This window comes from Anser cygnoides, chromosome 2 (genome assembly GCF_040182565.1).
Source record: "Anser cygnoides isolate HZ-2024a breed goose chromosome 2, Taihu_goose_T2T_genome, whole genome shotgun sequence".
Lineage (NCBI taxonomy): Eukaryota > Metazoa > Chordata > Aves > Anseriformes > Anatidae > Anser > Anser cygnoides.
In genome coordinates this window covers 124,047,572-124,066,435 of record NC_089874.1, presented here as the reverse complement: position 1 = coordinate 124,066,435, position 18,864 = coordinate 124,047,572, and the positions used below count along the sequence as shown (strand labels likewise).

At 35.4% G+C, this 18,864-nt stretch overlaps 1 protein-coding gene across 4 annotated transcripts in view; it reads left to right on the top strand.

The window, feature by feature from the left end:
• TOX (thymocyte selection associated high mobility group box) overlaps positions 1-18,864 on the top strand; it is a 223,055-nt gene that overhangs the window by 160,644 nt on the left and 43,547 nt on the right. For 3 of the 4 annotated variants that reach the window (XM_066993017.1, XM_066993016.1, XM_066993018.1), the window contains exon 4: positions 16,105-16,383. The exons of the other annotated variant lie outside the window; for it this stretch is intronic. In XM_066993017.1, coding sequence (XP_066849118.1) covers positions 16,105-16,383 — 279 coding nt within the window. The remainder of the gene's footprint in view (positions 1-16,104; positions 16,384-18,864) is intronic. 4 annotated transcript variants of the gene reach the window in all.

The following is an 18,864-nucleotide window of genomic DNA, read 5'->3' as shown; positions in this document are numbered from 1 at the left end:
CTAACCTTATATGCAAATATATCAAGATTAATTAGTTACATGTTTTCCATTATCTTCTTCTAAAATTAAGAAAAGCATTTTGGATGCACTTAAAGCTTGCAAAGCTCCAAAATGAGACAAATTAAGGATGGTAGGCCTTCATGTAGAAAAAGGACAAAGGCACTGCTTCTTTGGTTCTTTTCATAATGTTGCTTTTTTCATTTTGTTCTACTTCCTAAATAGTAGTGGGAGTTACTTACGTGCAAAATATTCCTCATTAAAGCATGAGATTTAACATCTGTTATTTTAAACACTGCATGCTACAGTTATTTTTCAGAACATTATAATACTACTGATACAGTATGATATGGAACAATGTTTATCATGTGCCAGTAATTTCCAAACCAAATGATCTCAGCAACACTTTTAGGACATAGCAACTGTTACCCATTTATGAGCAGAGATTTGATTTGCTTGTTTCTTACATATCAGACCTGTTATCTCTGTTGTGCTCAAATGGGATTGTTTTAGGTGGCAGAGGTGGGTAATTCATCTAGAATTCAGTTAAGAATTCAGTTTATCATTTCTTAGCAAAAAAAAATAGCCTCACTTACTGTCCTATGGTTTTGTTGATTCTACAATGCTAACAGGAGTAAAATGTAATAATGCAAAGAGATATTAATCTGAGTTATCATGGGGAGCAAATATTTTGTATATGATTACATCTGAACAATCTATCTCAAAAACCACACTTCTTACAGCAGAGGCAGTTTACTCAACTTTGGAAATAAAAGCAGTCTAATTCAGGTACCATAAATATCAATCATACCATTACCAAACTGCAAAAAAGCATCAGAATTTTCAAAAGACATTTCTAAATTATCCAAATTTAAATAATCATTTTTAAAGTTTTTAATAAACTTTTCCTAAATATTATAAAGTTAGGGACTAAAATTCTTTAAAATTAATGTTATAAATGCAGAGAAGTAATCAAATATATTGGGCTTGATCTTACAAGTTTCCATAAACAGAGGCAGTTTCCACAGAGAGGCACTTTAGGATCCTTCCTTTTCTCTAACACGTGTATATTTTCTAAGTATTTTGGTACTCTTCTCCTTAGAAACCTAGAATATAAATGCAATGGCAATGTCTTTTTTATAATTCATCATCAAGGTTAACATAGGTAGCTAAGTATGTTTTTCCTTTTCATTCTAAAATGGTTTTATTCTCTTGTCCTCTGAAAACAAAAAACAAGCCAGAATTTTTTTTTTATTAATATGCTTAGGAGTATAACAACAGAAGTATAATTACTTGAAATGTCTCTGTCAGTTGAATGTAGCATGTTTTCTTCATTCTTCAGAGAAAGAGGACACTTGTAAACTCATTCAGTTGCTTATCTGTAAGCGTGACTGGGGGCCTGTTTTGGCTTTACGTTCATGAGGAACTCCTCTGGTTTTCTCAGATGTAGAGCTAGACACTTGAAATGACAATTTCACTTACTGTAAATTGCTCAGTACATACGTAACGTGTCTGCCTGAAAGTCATTGTGTTTTTTGACTTCCAGAAAGGGTAGGTTGTATACTGAAAACAGGAGAAGGAAGGATAATTGAGGGAACTCAAACTATTTAGTGCATTACTCATATCCTCTTCTTTCAAACTGTAATATAAATAAAGGCTAATGCATAAGCTGAAGTTGACTTTGTTCAGTTTATTTTTTTCTATATGCTTCTAATTTCTTTATTCTACTAGTCACTTATGCATCCTTCATCAGTCCTTCATTAGTTATTCAGTCAGATTTTATGTAAACTGAGTCCTGAGATCTATGTACTAAACCTGGGAAGGTAATTATGAAAATTGCCCATGCAAATTGGGTAAAGGCACACATAAATTACCAGTTAGAGGCTTAGCTAGTAGTTTGCTTGCATATTTACCTGAATTGCATTCATAATTGCAGTAATTATGTGAACAGTCATGGATGTACTTTTGCACACACAGCAACTACATTTTAAATTTCTTCCTGAAATGAGGAAAATGATTGCTGAGAGAAGTAAGACAGCATATGTTGAGTTTCTGCAGTTGTAGAATTCTCAAGACTCTATACCAGCAGAGGATGACCTTATTCTAGAATAGTAAAGAAACTGAAGGAGCTGTGGTACTGTAATGGAAAGTGGTACACAGGTCAAGTGGTAAGTTGGCATCAAGCGCTCACCTGAAGGCAGACTTTGGCATATGAACAAGACAAAACAGTGTGGCTAGCTCTTTCTGTTACTCGGGATATTCCTCTGTTGTGTCATTTTGAGCTTATGTGAATTATAATATCTCTAATGGTAAGTATTCTCTTCCATAGCGTCTGAGTATTCGCCTGTTCAGGGTAGTTTCCAGAGTTACCTTCTGGCAGTTTTAAAGCTCAGCACATAGCTATCATCTCGGATTTGGGTGGATTTTATTCAATTACTTTAATCTGGATTGGACCCATTAATAGACTGAAAATTAGAACCAGAGCCTTTGTCTGTCAACAGAGCTGTTGTATAGGCAACAGAAAAGTTTGGGAATTTCAGTACAGGGTTGGTGTGATCATAGCAGCCTGAAACCTGGACCTGGGAAATGTAACCAGTTGTGTTCTGTATTGTATTAGTATTATTACTTATTGTGATGTTCGTCTCAGACTGAGTGGGTTATATAGTCCTGAATGGAAGCTAGAAGTAGGTTAATATGACTAGACCCTCATCCAAAACGAAAGGGAAGAGGAAAACTTTTCAGATTTTCTTCAAAATGATGGTACAGTTCATCCAACTGAAACATTTCAACACTGATGATCTTGTGAGGTGATGCTGGAAAAACACCAAAGCCATTTCTTTGAAAAGTCTTCTTCTCTCCAGACAACATCACTCTGGATCCACAGTGGTTACTGACTTCTCTAGCTTGAAAAAAATATCTCTTTAAACCCTAACTTCATGGTCTGTCATTAATCTGCCGTGTTAGATAAGTATACTTTCTTTCTTCACCATGAATGTGTGGTTTCCATAGCTTCAAATTCCTGTATTTGGGTTTGTTGTTTTTGTTTGTTTTTAATGTCCTGAGCTCATACTCTATACATTTCTCCATTCTTCCTTTTTTTTTTCCATTGCAGACAGTTATTGGCTCCTCCTTAGATTTTTACATAAAACTTTTCTGTATTTTACTGTATTTCATACAAAACAACTGGAATACCTTGAGTTTTGATACTGTCTACACCAAGATATACAAAACAAATATTATATCACAACACATTAGAATGATAGAAGCATAGAATTATTTAGGTTGGAAGAGACCTCATCAAATCCAACCATTAACCTAGCACTGCCAAGTCTACCACTAAACCATGTCCCTGTGCACCACATCTACGTGATTTTTGAATACCTCCAGGATGATGACTCAAATGCTTCCCTGGGCATTCTGTTCCAACGTAATCCTCTCCTGGTGGAGGCCATTTCCTCTTGTCCAATCACTTGATGCTTGGAAGAAGAGACTGACCCCCACCCCACTACAGCCTTCTTTGATGTAGTTGTAGAGGCTCTTACCACAGACTTCAGTATACTTCCCTGGCATACAAGAATAAATTGAAATTACTGTATGAATGTTGTGATTGCCCAAAGTGTATTCCTTTTCAAGAAGTTTTGTCCTTTACTTTTTTCTCAGAAATTGTTTTGGTAAGTTGACAAGGCTTTGTTAAGGAAGGTATCCAACATTTAGTGATATCAAACCAGCAAAATAAAGAGATATTCTTAAATTAAAAAGAAGGTTCCCAGGAAGGACTTTGGTCACATTCTAATATAATAGACACTAAGCAAAACAGATTTACTAATTTTAATCTTTTGAGACTGCTGGATATCTGTTCATCTTCTACATAGTTGAAAATAAAATAATTGAGATTTTTCTTGTTTCAGAATAATAATATTGGACTTGGAAAGCTGCAGATGGATAATTATTCTGGAGATGTTAAATAAGTTTTAGAGACAAAACTGTAAATAATACAATACAGAAGAATGATGGACTTATTAGCATATCATTAAATCGCTTTTTCCCTGAGAGCCAAGCATATTTTTCATAACTTAGAAAAAGTGTCTTGCCTAGCAGTCACACATATGCTTAACATTTACAAAACCCACAATATTCGACTGTGGCATTAAGTTTATATTGCAGGGAAAATTATGACAATATAGTTACAGATATCAGTAAGTTTATCACTTGATAACAAGATAATATGAATTAAAAATCTCTTGTGTTAAACATTCTGCAGACCCTTTGTTTCAACTTCCATTAGCACTATCACTCACACTGAGAATTTACAAGACTGCAGCATAGCAACAGGAAAATTTGGTAATAGATCCTTTCACTAAAGTCATTTAAACTATCCAACTCATTCTTATTAGTATAAATTATGGGTTTTGTTATGATTTTATACTTAATAAAAAGTAGCATTGTATGGGATATGGTGTTTTTTTCAGGGTTATTGGTACCAGCTAGGAAAAGCATGATCTTTATCAAGGAAAATAATCCAGAATCAAGCTGAAATTCACAAAATTAACACCCAAAACCTATATGACTAGTTTTCAGCAAACACACATGTCAATGACTGATGGACAGATAATGTTCAGTCATGATTCTTTGTGGTTTAGCGCTGGGACAGCAGGGAGTTAAGGGAAGGGTCGTTTGGTTTAATGTAATTGTTGGGTATGGGAATGCAAGACCTAGCACAACAACTGTTTCCATCTGAGACTGAAATGGCTAGCAAAATAGTTTGCTTAAATAGGGGTGGTATTTATTAATGAGCCTGATTCTGAGAGACTCATCTGACTGAGCCAGCTGAGCCTCCTGAATCCAGTTGTTTCTAATTTACTCATGTTCAGACTTAGTTAACTCTTAATTCTTGAGGAGATTTTGTTGTAGTCACATAGTTTATAAACTACCACCAAAGATAGAACACCATGGCTTCAGGAAATAATTTCAAGGATACTACATGTCACAGTGCCCAAGATGAAGAATGTAACCAATTGTGGACTAGATCTCCCAGTGTTACCTCAATTTCAAATGTCCAACTTCATATCACATTGGAAAAAAAAAAAAAAAAAAAGTCCCTTAAATGTTTGTGTGGAACAGCAAAAAATCTTGTAAGTCTAACGGTCGAGGTAATGAGATGCTTATTAGAGCATAAAGTAGACTCAAATTTTAGTCATTTTTGTGCCTTATAGATGACAGAGATTTTTCATTTGAGATCTTTCTGCCCTTTATTTCTGTCCAGTGCCAAAACAGCTAGACATCAGAAAGACAGTTTCTCTTCCCTTTCAAAAGCCTGTTCCAGTGAAGCAACATACTTAGAGTAAACCTCATTGACAGTGTTTCAAAAATCTCTCATTCTAGCTGATGTGCTGTAGAGTCCAACATAGTGAGGAGATTAACTTTTCTTGGGGCTGAGATAAAATGCAGTTCAAATCCTACAGATTTTCCTGTTAGGAGACAAGAGACACCCCAATATTACACAAACTTTTCATGTGTGACAGCTGTTTTACTGTAATTTCCTAACCAGAAGTAGTTTCCTTGTGTATTTCTATATATTCCGTGAAAATGCACAGAAGTAATTTTCTGTGTCTTCGCACATGGATATCACCTGCACTTGAGAGACTGCTATCACTGAATCTGAGGAGCATAGCTGTTGAGATAATATATTAAACTCAATGAGCAACAGAACCTTCTTTGGGACAGGCAAATGGAACGGTTATTGAGATAAAGGGGAACCACAAATTGCACTGAGGGACAAAAGTTAGCCACACATGAAGTTTGGATGAGGCACTCTTTGCTTTGTACAGAATATCAAGCATTTCATATTTTTTATCTAAATTTGCCAACTAGAAAAAATCGAGCATTCATTTTCCTTGAACTTCACAGGGTGGGAAAGGCAGAGTCCCATTCCCCATCAAGTTCCAGAGTTTGTTGCTATCCATTGAAATAATTCAGCTATTACAAATCTAGGGTTGATTGTTTTCAAAAGGGGATAAGAATCCAGGAAGAGCATGAATCAACATGATATATGCTGTGAAATCACCAGGAATTATGTTCAGTTATACCTCTTACATTTTATGTTTCACCTTTCTGTATTTTTCCCTGTTGTATCTGTCACTAATGAGTGTAGGTCTAGTAGCTTCTGCTTGGACAGCCACCCCTTACTGAAAGTAAGCTCATTATATCAGTTTAGGAGCCTGAATAGACTAGAATTCAAAGGGTTACGTGGTCATTCAATGTCTCTACATCTTCCTTAAATACTTTCAGACTTATCAAGACAGTAAATGACTGCATCTGTGTTGCTCTAAACGTACAGACATTGGCATACACAAATCACTCACATGGAGCTACATTTAACATAATAAATACTATAAAGTCACATGTTGTTCTTTGTTTAACATCCTTAAACACCTTTATTTAAACACCCCAGTCTAATTCTATCATTTCCAATTTATTTCAAATTACATACTTTCTAAATGCTGTGCAAGCTACACGTTCTTTTGAAATATGTAATGTGATGTATACTAATATCTCATTGCAAATTTATGTATTTAAATGCTAAATCCCCTAATCTTCTAAATATTAACACAGAAATATTAAAATATTTAAAATATGTATGACAAAATTCAATGGAAGATATATTGACATCACCGAGAGACACACAACTATGCACTTAACTACATCCCTAATTCTGCACTGTGCTTAGCACACTCTGCTCTCATGGCCAGATCCTCTCTTGGCACATCTGTTGGAAAAATTTCAAATCAGCTACAGGGGGTGATGCTGATTCAAGAAAGACTTTCCAGATTGTCTTATTAATGTAAATGTGTCTTTACAAGTTCCTTTACTTTGTGGTAAGAGAAATGGACAGTGTAGTCAGGGTACCTTTGTCTGTTAAAACATACAGAACAAACAACACATTACAGATAATTGTCACATTGCCCAACTCACTGTAGAATATAGTTTCATAATGTAGTGAACATCATAGAAAAGTTAAAAAAAAAGAAAGAAAGAAAAAGAAAAAGAAAAAGAAAAAGAAAAAGAAAAAGAAAAAGAAAAAGAAAAAGAAAAAGAAAAAGAAAAAGAAAAAGAAAAAGAAAAAGAAAAAGAAAAAGAAAAAGAAAAAGAAAAAGAAAAAGAAAAAGAAAAGAAAAAGAAAAAGAAAAAGAAAAAGAAAAAGAAAAAGAAAAAGAAAAAGAAAAAGAAAAAGAAAAGAAAAAGAAAAAGAAAAAGAAAAAGAAAAAGAAAAAGAAAGAAAAAGAAAAAGAAAAAAAGAAAAAGAAAAAGAAAAAGAAAAAGAAAAAGAAAAAGAAAAAGAAGAAAAAAAAAAAGAAAAAGAAAGAATAAAATAGAATAGAACAGAGCAGAACCCAATGAAGGTTTGAGCATTCTCACATTGGCAACTACATTCTTTTAGGCCAGTCACAGGAGTAAAGCACTGCCAAGACAACTGTAGTTGTCTGTTTCCCTCCTGCCCTGCAGCAAGCATAGCTTTGCACTGCTTGCAGTGTTTCCAAGGGTCTATTTTTTATTCCTAGATCTAATCACTTCATGTCCCTTGGATGCTTCTATTTTTATTGTCTAAAAGAAAGGAAAACAATATTGTCTTTCTCAATCGTCTTCCTGACTTTATTTCTTTTGATGAAAGACTATTGATTCAGCTGTCTTTGGGTGAACCTGTGAATATACTGCTGACTCAGGCATTCTTTAGCATCACTAAAATGAATGTGAAATGCATGTTTGTTTTCCTTATGTAAATAATTGGTGGAATAGAAAATGGTTCTGTTGTTATTTGCAAAATGCAGTGAAGGGATAATATTGTTATCAGTAGATGTGTGCTAGAATATTTGACTTGCACTTCCTAGATTCCATTTGTCTTCTGTCAACCTATACCTGCTGTTAAGCATTAGACCCTTAAAAAAGAGAAAAAGATAACACACATTATTCACCATTAATTCTTTAAAATGAGTCACTATTAAAAGCTTAATTGTTTGCTGAGAGGATCCAAATTAGTGGACTTTGAAAGATCAAACAAAATTGAAGATATTTGTCCAAATTAAAATGGAAACATACATCTAGAATATACCAAATGAACATGTATGCTCCTGTAATAATAATTTTATTATCTTCAGCTTCCAGGCCAGACTTTTAATTATGACCCTTTATATCAGTGAAAAACATGTATTCAGGATTAAAAACCTATTTCTTTAACTAGTCTAGTTAAAGACTGTGGTTTGATATATTCTATGCTACAACTTTTATAAAAACCAGAGAACACTTCTAATAACACTTTTCTAATTTCATGGTTCAGTGCACAGTCAGTAAAGATTTAAATAATTCAGAAAGAAAGCCTATTCTGTTTCTTTATTAGAAGTTTGAGTCAGGCAAATTCTTTGACATTTAATAGGTTTTTAACCCTTTTAATAACTTCTTATAATGAAATTTATTGGAGGTTGTTTTAAATAAAGGGTTATTATATTAGAGTGAATAGCAGTCGGTAGTTTTTTATGATTAGTTTTGAGACCTTGGCCCTGTGTGACTCAAAGGATATTAAAACATAAAGTAGAAAAGAATGTTAATAGTCACCAAATTAACTGTGTACCAAGAAATATGGAAACTGTATATTATTGCATTCTAGTCATTATGTGATTGTGCTATAAAACTTTGCAGTCAAATTTTGAGTATATAATTGTTTTAAAGGAGCTTAAGATCACTTGCAGAACCAATACTATATAAAGAAACCTAAAGTGGTTTAATTTTTAACAGAATGATTTTGGAAAGATTAGAGTAGTAAATTTAATAGGGTGGTTTTGTTTTGTTTTGTTTTGTTTTGTTTTGTTTTGTTTTAGTTTAGGGTTCTTTTTACATGTGAGGTTTCTGCTGCTTAATTTTAACACTGTTTTCCTAATCAACACAAATTTTGAATGATCCTTTCATTATCCTGAAAATGCACTGGGCTTAGAATATAAAACGCATTTGTGTACAACACTAAAAAATTCCCTAAATACCCACTTACTTTAAAACTCAGTCTTTCATTATGCAGTTAGCTGATACAGAAGAGAATTATAAAATTAGATGATGAAAACACATCCCTTTTTCTATTAGTTGGTGCTTTGGGTTATTCCTTTTAATGTATTTTAAATGGTTCTCTGTGGTCATTTTACAGTAACTTTAACTCTCATAACAAACCATTCTTCAGCACACATTCTTTTAAATACGTAAAAAGAAGACTTGGTTACAGATATGATTTCTATTTTAATTGTGAATATTAGGGTTTGATCCGCCTTTGTTCATGACAGGATATGCACACCAGTTACGATTTCATCCACTCTGATCGGTGAAGCCTGACTTGTCAGATTTCAAACTTCTTAATACTGGAGTAACTTTTTATTCTTCTGTGGTGTACAAATGCAGATGTTCAACTAGTTTTATATTACTGCATTGAATAGCATCATGTGATGCAAAACTACATGTGAAACTGCATGGTTTGCTTTTAATTAAGTTGTTATTAATCTAAAATCCAGTACACAACAAATAACCATAGGTTATTACTACTTGATATCAGTATAAATTAAGTGAAAGCTTTGGGTGTATAGAATGGACTTTTATATTTTTAGATGTGTTTAAGTTTAAACTTAGCTCTGATTCCATGATGAATATTGCTTTCATTTTGGATTATTACAAAAAAAATTACAAGCTTTTTGGTTTTGCAATTGCTTGTTTTCAGCATAAAAGATGGTTATTTTCTCCCAAACACAGTTCCTTTTCAGTGTATCAGCTTTCAAAAAACTGTCTGGCCATTGAATGTTGTCTTTTTCTTTTCTTTTTAAACCTTTATTTAAAGTCAAGTAATTATGTAGAAATTCAAATTCTTGTCTCTTTCTTAAAGAGCATCTCTGAGTCACTTGAAGACATCTTGCAGATGTGCATTGGCTTATGATAGAATACAATTAAACCACTTCAAATAAAAACTAAAATTTCTAAGCAAATCTCATGGCTTTTTAGGAGGTTGGCACAATCAGGGCTAATGTTACATTTCAATGTTGCATTATTTAAAAACCGAAAAATTTTCAGTTTTAATATGCCACAGGTACTGTCACCAGTGTTTCTTAGAATACCAATGAGAAACACCTTCAGCCTACAAAAGAACACCTGTGGCACCAAAACGGTGACTAAGATGGATGACATCAGTGAAGAAGGAAGGACACTATGATGTCTTCATAGATAATGCTTAAGATTCTATGCATTTTTCTCCCAAATTCGAATCTTTATTTGAATTGATTGATTGTAACATAGATTCACATTAGTGTGCATAATTGTTTCTCACTGATTTACCTTCAACACTTAGACAAGAAGTAAAGGACCATCTGCCACTTCCACAATGTCCATCAGAAAAGCCTATATTAGCTCTCACTAAAAAAATAAGCTTTTTTTTTTTTTTTTGTAAGATATGTTGGTGATATTGGCAATATGCCTGCTGTGGCTTGGTATGAATTTGCATGGGGTAGTGAGATATGTGTTCTCCACTTACTTCAGTGAGTAAGCTCTGTGCATTTCTCCTTATATTTTAATGTTTTCATCTCCAGTGCATAATCCCTAGCGTTTCTTGCATATACTTAGACCTGTCATATTTACTTCAGTCTGTTAAGGCAACTTGTCTTTCTTCTTTCATTTAAGGATTACATTTTTTAGAATTTATTTAAGTAAGGAGGAACAATTTGGAATTTTACAGCTTTTGAGAGAGATGTTGCATTACAATTCTTAATTATAACAAGAAAAAATAACATGGGAATTATTTTGCTAACAGCATGTTCCATTTGAAACTCCCTGCCTAATGCTTCTTAGAAAAAAAACTTATTTGCTTCCTAAAGCCAGCTTCTGGGTTGCTAGTTAAGGGTCTTGCTATTTGACTCTCTTTGCATCTTGCATGAGTAACCAGCTTATACTAAAAAAGACAGATTATTAGGGATTTTTTAATGCTTTATCCTAGATCCTGTGAGAGACTTGAAGGATTCTATTTGAATGCTGTGTCAGATAAAAATATCTGTATTTTGTGGAGTTTGGGGCATGATATTTAAATAAAGACAAAGACTATTGGACATAGTCCAGAGGATATCAGAAAGAATGATCATAAGTGTAGAAAACACAGCATATATATATATTTATATATAAATATATATATATAAAAGAGTCTCAATCTTCAGGTTTAGTTGTTTAGTCTGAAGAAGAAAAAAGCTGAAAGGAAATTCATAATAGCCTTCTAGTGTGTACAACTTTTCTGTAAAGAAGGGGAAAAACATCCCGCATGTCCACTGGGAGTAGAGTAAAAAGTAGTAGGTTTAAATTACAACAAAGGAGATTTAGGTGAGACATTACGGAAAAAAAGCCCTTTCCACTGTAAGGATAGTTAAGCACAAGAATTGCCTAGGGAGGTTATGAAGAGGTTAGACAAACATCTGTCAGAAATGATTTAGGTATAGCTAATCCTACTGTGAGATAAAGTGTTGGACTAAATAACCTTTTGAGGTCCCTTCTAGCACTATTTTCTGTGATTCTGTGATTAACGTACTGTATTCATATTGTCCCACAGCGAGATATTTCTATGTAGGGATGATATGGCTGTGTTCTGCATAGCATGATGGGGAGAATGATGGTCTGATGTTTAAAGCACTTTAGTTTTGTTCTCACTACCTTAGGAGCTTTGAACAGGGCATTAGGAGTTTGTTTTCAGCCAGATATCAAATGAACTGTTCTGGTAGTCCACTAAATATGTGACTATTAGGTAGGTTATTGGTACACACCTCAGAATTAGATGCTTTTACTATGTCTTTTAACTTGCAGTCAAACACTTTCATGGGTGGATGCTCAGTTTCTGCTTATGAGTGAAATGCAAACAGTAAAAAAAAAAATATAGCCATATAAAGAAATGTATCATAGCTTCCCCATTAGTAAAACTAATATAGAACCAGGCATGTTCTAATGCTGAATACAACACAAGTTGTGAAACATTGAATTGACAGATGGAGAATGATATTAAAGTTCCAGATATTGTCATTATTACCTCATCAGAGAGGCCATTGAAGGTGTCAGTTTACGAATGTCCTTATCCTCTGTAGCACACAAATTCTGTAACTTTGTTCTTCCATTTGGCATTCTGCCATTCAACAGGATTTATATTCAGCTTTGTATTCAGCAGAGTGTTTGCAATATTGCTTCTGCATACTGAATATGGCTCCAGCACAGCCACACACTGCTGGGCTTTGTAAAACTCCATCTGGAAGAACAAGCAATAGGAAGCTTCTGATTTTGAAGTAGTTTATAAGGAATTGGTCATACTCTGCTTGTAATGTTTACAGATAATATTTATGATCAGTGCCACTGTTCTCTCAGTGACGAGGTCATCACACCGTTTGAAACAGGGGCATACTGTCACACTACAGTGGCAGTGGAAGTATGTGGTTTTCATTGCTGGGACTGTTCTTGAAGTCAACAGAGAAAATGGAACAGTTCTTGAAGTCTGTTGATTCCTTAGAAACCTGAAGATTCAACATCACGTGCTTTCCACATTATAACGTTTCACAGTTGGTGTGGTCGGCTGCCTGTTCTTACTCAAGTTTCCATTTTCTTAGGTAATCCCATTGTTTCCCTAGGAAGGGTCATGATTTGGGAAGGCTCTGCAGTGCATGGCAAAGAGAGGCGGGACAGAAATCTCATCTGCAGATGCAGAGCCATGTTGATCCTCCTTGCTGAGGGCCACAGGTCTGTGCGTGGATGACACTGGCATGTTCCCAGCCAGCTCACACTTTTCTCTGCATGCAGGTACCTTAGACGACAGTTTCTGGCTTAGCATCTAAAAGGAAATGTGTACTTTTAAGCAAGCTGTTGCCATCCTACTTACTCCTGGTTTTGTAAAGGTAGACTGGTATTCATCAAATTTAAAAGTTCAAAAGACAAGCTGAATCATAATGAAAAGAAAAATACTGTTTTTTCTACTGCACCACCCCTTTTGCAGTCCTCAGAATTTCCTTAGTGAAGGGCTCTCTTGCAAATATTTACACATGTATTTTGTATGGGGATATGTCCAAAACTGCCCAGTTGTTGTCATGTTATCTGAAAACAGTGTATGTTCAATGCTGGAGTTAAAACTGGACACAGATTATTTAAAAATATATGTTGTTTAAAGATGACAGACAGAATGCTCTGCAGTACCTATCTGATAATATTTGAAATTAATATAAAGAGTTTTTAATGAAGGAGAGAGTGTTTGAAAAATAACAAATTTATTGTATTTTGCTTGGGAAAAAGTAATTAAAATTATAACCTTTGCCCTGCTTTTAATGAGAGTGGTACTTGGCATATTCATTCAGAAGACTGAAATAGTTTTCAGGAGTTTCAGATAGTGCTCATTTCCATTCCAGAGTTCATAAAATCATTTGGATACACATTCACATAATCACAGAATCACAGAAAGGCTAAGGTTGGAAGGGACCTCTGGAGGTCATCTGGTCCAACCCCTGCTCAAGCAGGGCCACCCAGAGAAGGTTGCCCAGGACCATGTCCAGGTGGCTTTTGAAGACCTCCAAGGAGGGAGACTCCACAGCCTCTCTGGGAAACCTGTACCAGTGCTCCACCACCAGCACAGTAAAGAAGTGCTTCCAGATGTTTAGATGGAACCTTCCATGTTCCAGTTTGTGCCCATTGCCTTTTGTCCTGGCACTGGGCACAAACTGGAACAAAGCCTGGCTCCATCCTCTTTGCACCCTCCCTTCAGGTAACTACAGACATTGATGAGATTCCCCCCGACCTTCCTCTTCTCCAGTCCCAGCTCTCTCAGCCTCTCTGCATAGGAGTGGTGCCCCAGTCCCTCAGTCATCTTTGTGGCCCTTAGATGGACTCCCTCCAGTATACCCAGGTGTCTCTTTTACTGGGGAGCCCAAAACTGGATGAAATACTCCAGGTGCGGCCTCCCCAGTGCTGAACAGCAGGGAGGGACCACCTCCCTCAACCTGCAGGCAACACTATGCCTAAAGCAAAATCTCCTGGGAGGGTGCTGAGCCACACTGGGTGTTGCATGCAGCAGATGGGGTGACCGGGGTGCTTTCAGAGGTGCCTCTCTCCCCCGGCTCACCAGGGACCCGGCACCCCTCCCATCCCTGCTGGCGCCAGGCCACACGGCAGCTGGTGAGCGCCATTAGGAGAGGGCCTGGGGGCGGCCTGCCTTCCCGCTCACCCCCACCAACTGCTATTCATTGAAACAGCTGGATCCGGGGAGATGGGGAGGAGGAGTAGTTAGAGCTTTATGGACACAACTGCTTTGGTGTGGATTGTCTGCTAGAGGCAGCGATAATGATAGCTTTCAAGGCTAATATGTTTGACTAGAGGGGGAGCTGGTACTGGAGGGAAGGGAACAAGTCAGTAGCAATCTTTAAACGTATGAATGACTGTCAGGATTCAAATTTCAGCCTTCAATTGATTTCATACACTGCTCTGTCTCTCCTCTCCAGTGCTTTAGTAGTCATTAAGTGAACTTGAACGTGTTTGTATTGATAACCCTTTTTTACCAAAAGCTATGAATTTCTGAAGCAATATAAATACAGGTATAATTGTGATGTCACGTTGGCAGAATGTATTCCAAATACTTCTCAGAGATACATATACATTTAAAGTGGTAAGTATTCCAGAACTAATGCTGTTATTAGTTTGATTTACTGCTAGCCAGTCAGCCTTATAAAAATCAATCCCTAAGCTCATAAAATATCTCCCTAAAATTTGTAATTTTTTACTCTCTCAGTAATAAGAGGAAAGGTGAAGTTACAGGTTTATCTTTTCTTTCTCTGTGCCTTGCTGGTTGAAAGGTATCTCACAGGTTGCTCTGATATATAGGGGAGTGTGTATGAGAGAGAGATAGGTTATGGAAGTCACGAGGTATAAGTAGTTTAAAAAAAAAAAAAAAGAGCCATCTTTAGATGTTTTGGATGACAAGTCTAACAAAGACTGTCAGTAGAATAAATGTGGCTATGTTAATACATTGAACCATTAACATGTGTCCTTATCAGAATGGAACTTATACAACGGTAGTTGCTGTCAGATTCCACTTGATACGTATGGCATGTTTGTCGGATGCACTGAACGACAACTATATCTATTTCATTTCAGCTTTGAATTGACACTTCAATTTTAAATCACCCACATAACACCTTAGTTTAACTCTGAGCTTCTCCTTGATACTCTTTGTTTTTTGTCATGTTCAGTATGAGTATACTGAAAAGACATTATAGGCAATCTGCTGTAGTGTGCGTGTATGGTACATTTGACCTCTGGACAAGAATGGAGTTTCATCCTCCAATGCTTTTAATTCTTATCCTTGCAGAGACTGAATTTGTTGCTTGAATTAAAATAGTATGTCTTGTTAATGCTGAGAAGCGGTGACCCACATAGCACAATGGATTCATTTGTCAATCCTGCAACTTACGAGCTTTCTGGTCATATATGTCTCAGCAGCAAATCAACTCAGAAATCATTTAATCAGTCTGTCAATGGATCCTTTCTGTCAGTAGTCTGAAACCTTAACTTTTCGGTATCTCATTGGGCAGCATCAGGCAAAACAGATTTTGGTTTAATACTAGATATTCCAAATCTGAAAACTCCAGCTTCCAAATTCACAGCTTGAATACAAACGAATCTTAAGAAGTAGGATCTGGAAATAGCCTTGAATTCCGAGGATATTCATGTTCTGATCTGGCTCTAAACTTCAGAATGCAAACCTGCACCCCTTTGTTAGCATTTCTGAAATACTCAACACACAGTTACAGAAAGCAGTGCCCTTTTGTTCCCCCTATAAAGAAACAAGCTTTCAGTGCTTTTTGCAATTCCCACAGGCTGAGGCTACAGCCTGAATAGTTTATAACAGCCAGTGTTATGCAAATGTCAATCATATCCTATTCTGTTTATTTCCAGTATTTATATGTTTATTTAAGTACTTGCCATTTCTTTTAAGCCTTATATAGCCAATCAGGCCAACAGTGGTCTAAAAGAACAGAACACTTTATTAGTGATATGCTTAATGCAGTTTTTTTCCTCTTGTAGATGCAAGATTTACGGAATACAGAAGGAGCCCAGTATAGTTCCCATCCTCAGATGGCAACCATGAGGCCAAGGGTTCAACCTGCAGATATTAGGCAGCCAGGAATGATGCAGCACGGGCAGCTGACTACTATTAACCAGTCCCAGCTCAGTGCACAGCTTGGTTTGAATATGGGTGGAAACAATGTTCCTCACAACTCACCCTCTCCACCTGGAAGCAAATCTGCAACTCCTTCACCATCCAGTTCAGTCCATGAAGATGAAGGAGAAGATAGCTCTAAGGTAGGCTTAGATGCTAGGACTACTATGTAAATGATGGATATTTTTAGGACCTGCTAAATGAATCATATGGCCACAGTTATTAAGGTGATACTTTATACATTGTTGGTGGTTGACTAAAGTGAATAAAGGGTTATGAATACAGAACTTGTAGCTTCCAGTCAATTCTTCAGGCAGCTTGATAATTCTTAATCCATAATTTATAATTCTTCTTTGTGAGAGCAAACTGGAATCCTGTTAAGAAATAAAATCAAAAAAATAAAATTTAAAAAAAAAAAAAAAGGATAGCCTTTAGGACTTTTATATAAAAGTTGAGTTTTCTCACTTGCATAGAATGGATGTTTCCCAGTTAAAGATCAAGTTACTGCTATAAAATGTATGAACGGTGTGTACAATATGCTAGTCTTTTGCTAGTCTTTTCTGCTTGGTCACAGAATGAGTTAACAGCACATCATAACAACCAGAACAGAAATAAACAAACTGAAAATCTTACCTTGAAAAACTTGAAGACTTATTATGCATTTATGCTTTTGGAAGTGACAACACTCCAGCATGACACATTTAAGCTTAATTTTAGTGTTCCTACAAGTATAAAAGTAATAATTATCACTCAAATAATAAAATAACCTTTATTAAATGATAAATGATAATTGACTTAGCACCTTTTATGCAAAAATCTCCCAAACTTCCCCAAATCCTGAACACATGCCCAGAAATAAGCCAGTATATCTTCATTTTGCAGACACAAAAGTTGAGATAAAAAAAGATTGGGACTTAGCACAAAGTCATCCAATAAACCAGGCATAGAGCATATTGAAATTGAGAACCTCTTATCTCTATTTTATGGTCACTACAAAATAACAATTGTTATGCAGTAGTGAAGATGTTGTATCATGGCCATATCTTGTGGGGAAAAGCTGTAGACTTACAAGGAATGTGAAGAAAATGCATTGTGAGTCACTGAGGAGGTATAATCCAGTCAAGAAATATAATTCTGATTTGTTTTCAAATTATATTGTTTTTCATGCCTCAAGCTATAAAACAATCTTGTAATTGAAGACATATGTTTTACTGCATTTTAAATAAATTCAGATTTAAAGTTTTATTTCAGGTCTTTCCCCTAATTCCTCAAACTTTAGGTTTCAAAAATTACTGAATAATTCATACATTTTAAATGAGCACTTCGTTACTGAGGGAGATTTTAGAATACTACTATGTAAAAATAATTCCAGACAGCCATTACTTTTACAGAATAATTTATTTGCTACTCCATTTTCTTTGCTAGTACTTTTTGATGGGAATGTGCAAGATACTTTAAATTTCTGGAGAAACACCCAATCAAATAATTGGTGTCCTTTTTTCTTTTATAAAATACTTCATCTATTTAACCCATATTTCTGATGTACTTTATCACTGCAACACTTCATGCTAGCAGAAGTGTAGGATTGTGACTTCATGCAGACAGTACACAAATGAAGACAATAATTTTAATAATAATCACTGATAATAATCACTGCAGACAACTTGGTCCTTTGCGGAAGACAGATTATATACTGTTCAACTTAAAAAAAAAAAAAAAAAAAAAAGCTATTTTGGAAAACTCTTTAAAATCCTCTCATGCTCAGTGTAAACAGAAAAAGATGAGAAAAGGCACAGAACACAACATAAAATTGAGAAAAATAACTCAGTATGCAGAAGTTAATACATTGCCTTAAAATTTTTCAATAATCATAATTTCTGTTCAAACAGAAATGTTTTAAAGGATATTAAACTTGGTTAATAATGATGGAGAGCTTAAATTAGTTTCCAACTAATAGGGATTAAACTGCAAACTTTATGGCAGGTACATTATAACATACCTGTCATCTCTGGGATTTCTTACGTCTTCCTGAAAATGCCTGAAGCTGGCCACAGTTGGATCTGAAGCAATAGTTCCACTGTAGTTCCCTCCATAAAGACAAGAGATTTTGAATAATTGGCATAAAAAGCTAGTGTAATGTTATAGTTTATTATTTAAACCCCTCTGCTGTGTATCTTTCTGTTACACCGCTCTCCCTGGAAACTGCCAATGCATTCATGGATAGAGATACTTAGGATAAACCAGCTTGCTATGGAGATCCTTTTCCACAGCCACAATGCATTAAATTTTCTCAGCTCTGCTTTGGAGGGATATGTGAGGTTTCTTCTCACTACAGAAATTCTCCTCCTAGTGAAAGGTACTGGATGTGGACAGGAAGACGTAGAGCAGTCATTGTGTCCCTTGTAAGAACCTCTGTCTTTTACCTGAATATATATAACTTTGGTAAAACTTACGTTTTTTCTTTTTTCTATAAACAGTCATGTAGATGTGTGATACTACTTAATAGATCAGGGCTAGAACTCATTATTCTCTATTTGAATAGAAGTGCACATTGCAGTCTTGTAGAAGCTACTGTATCTCACCACATTTGAACAGCTTCATGAAGTTAGTAAGATGTTCCTGCT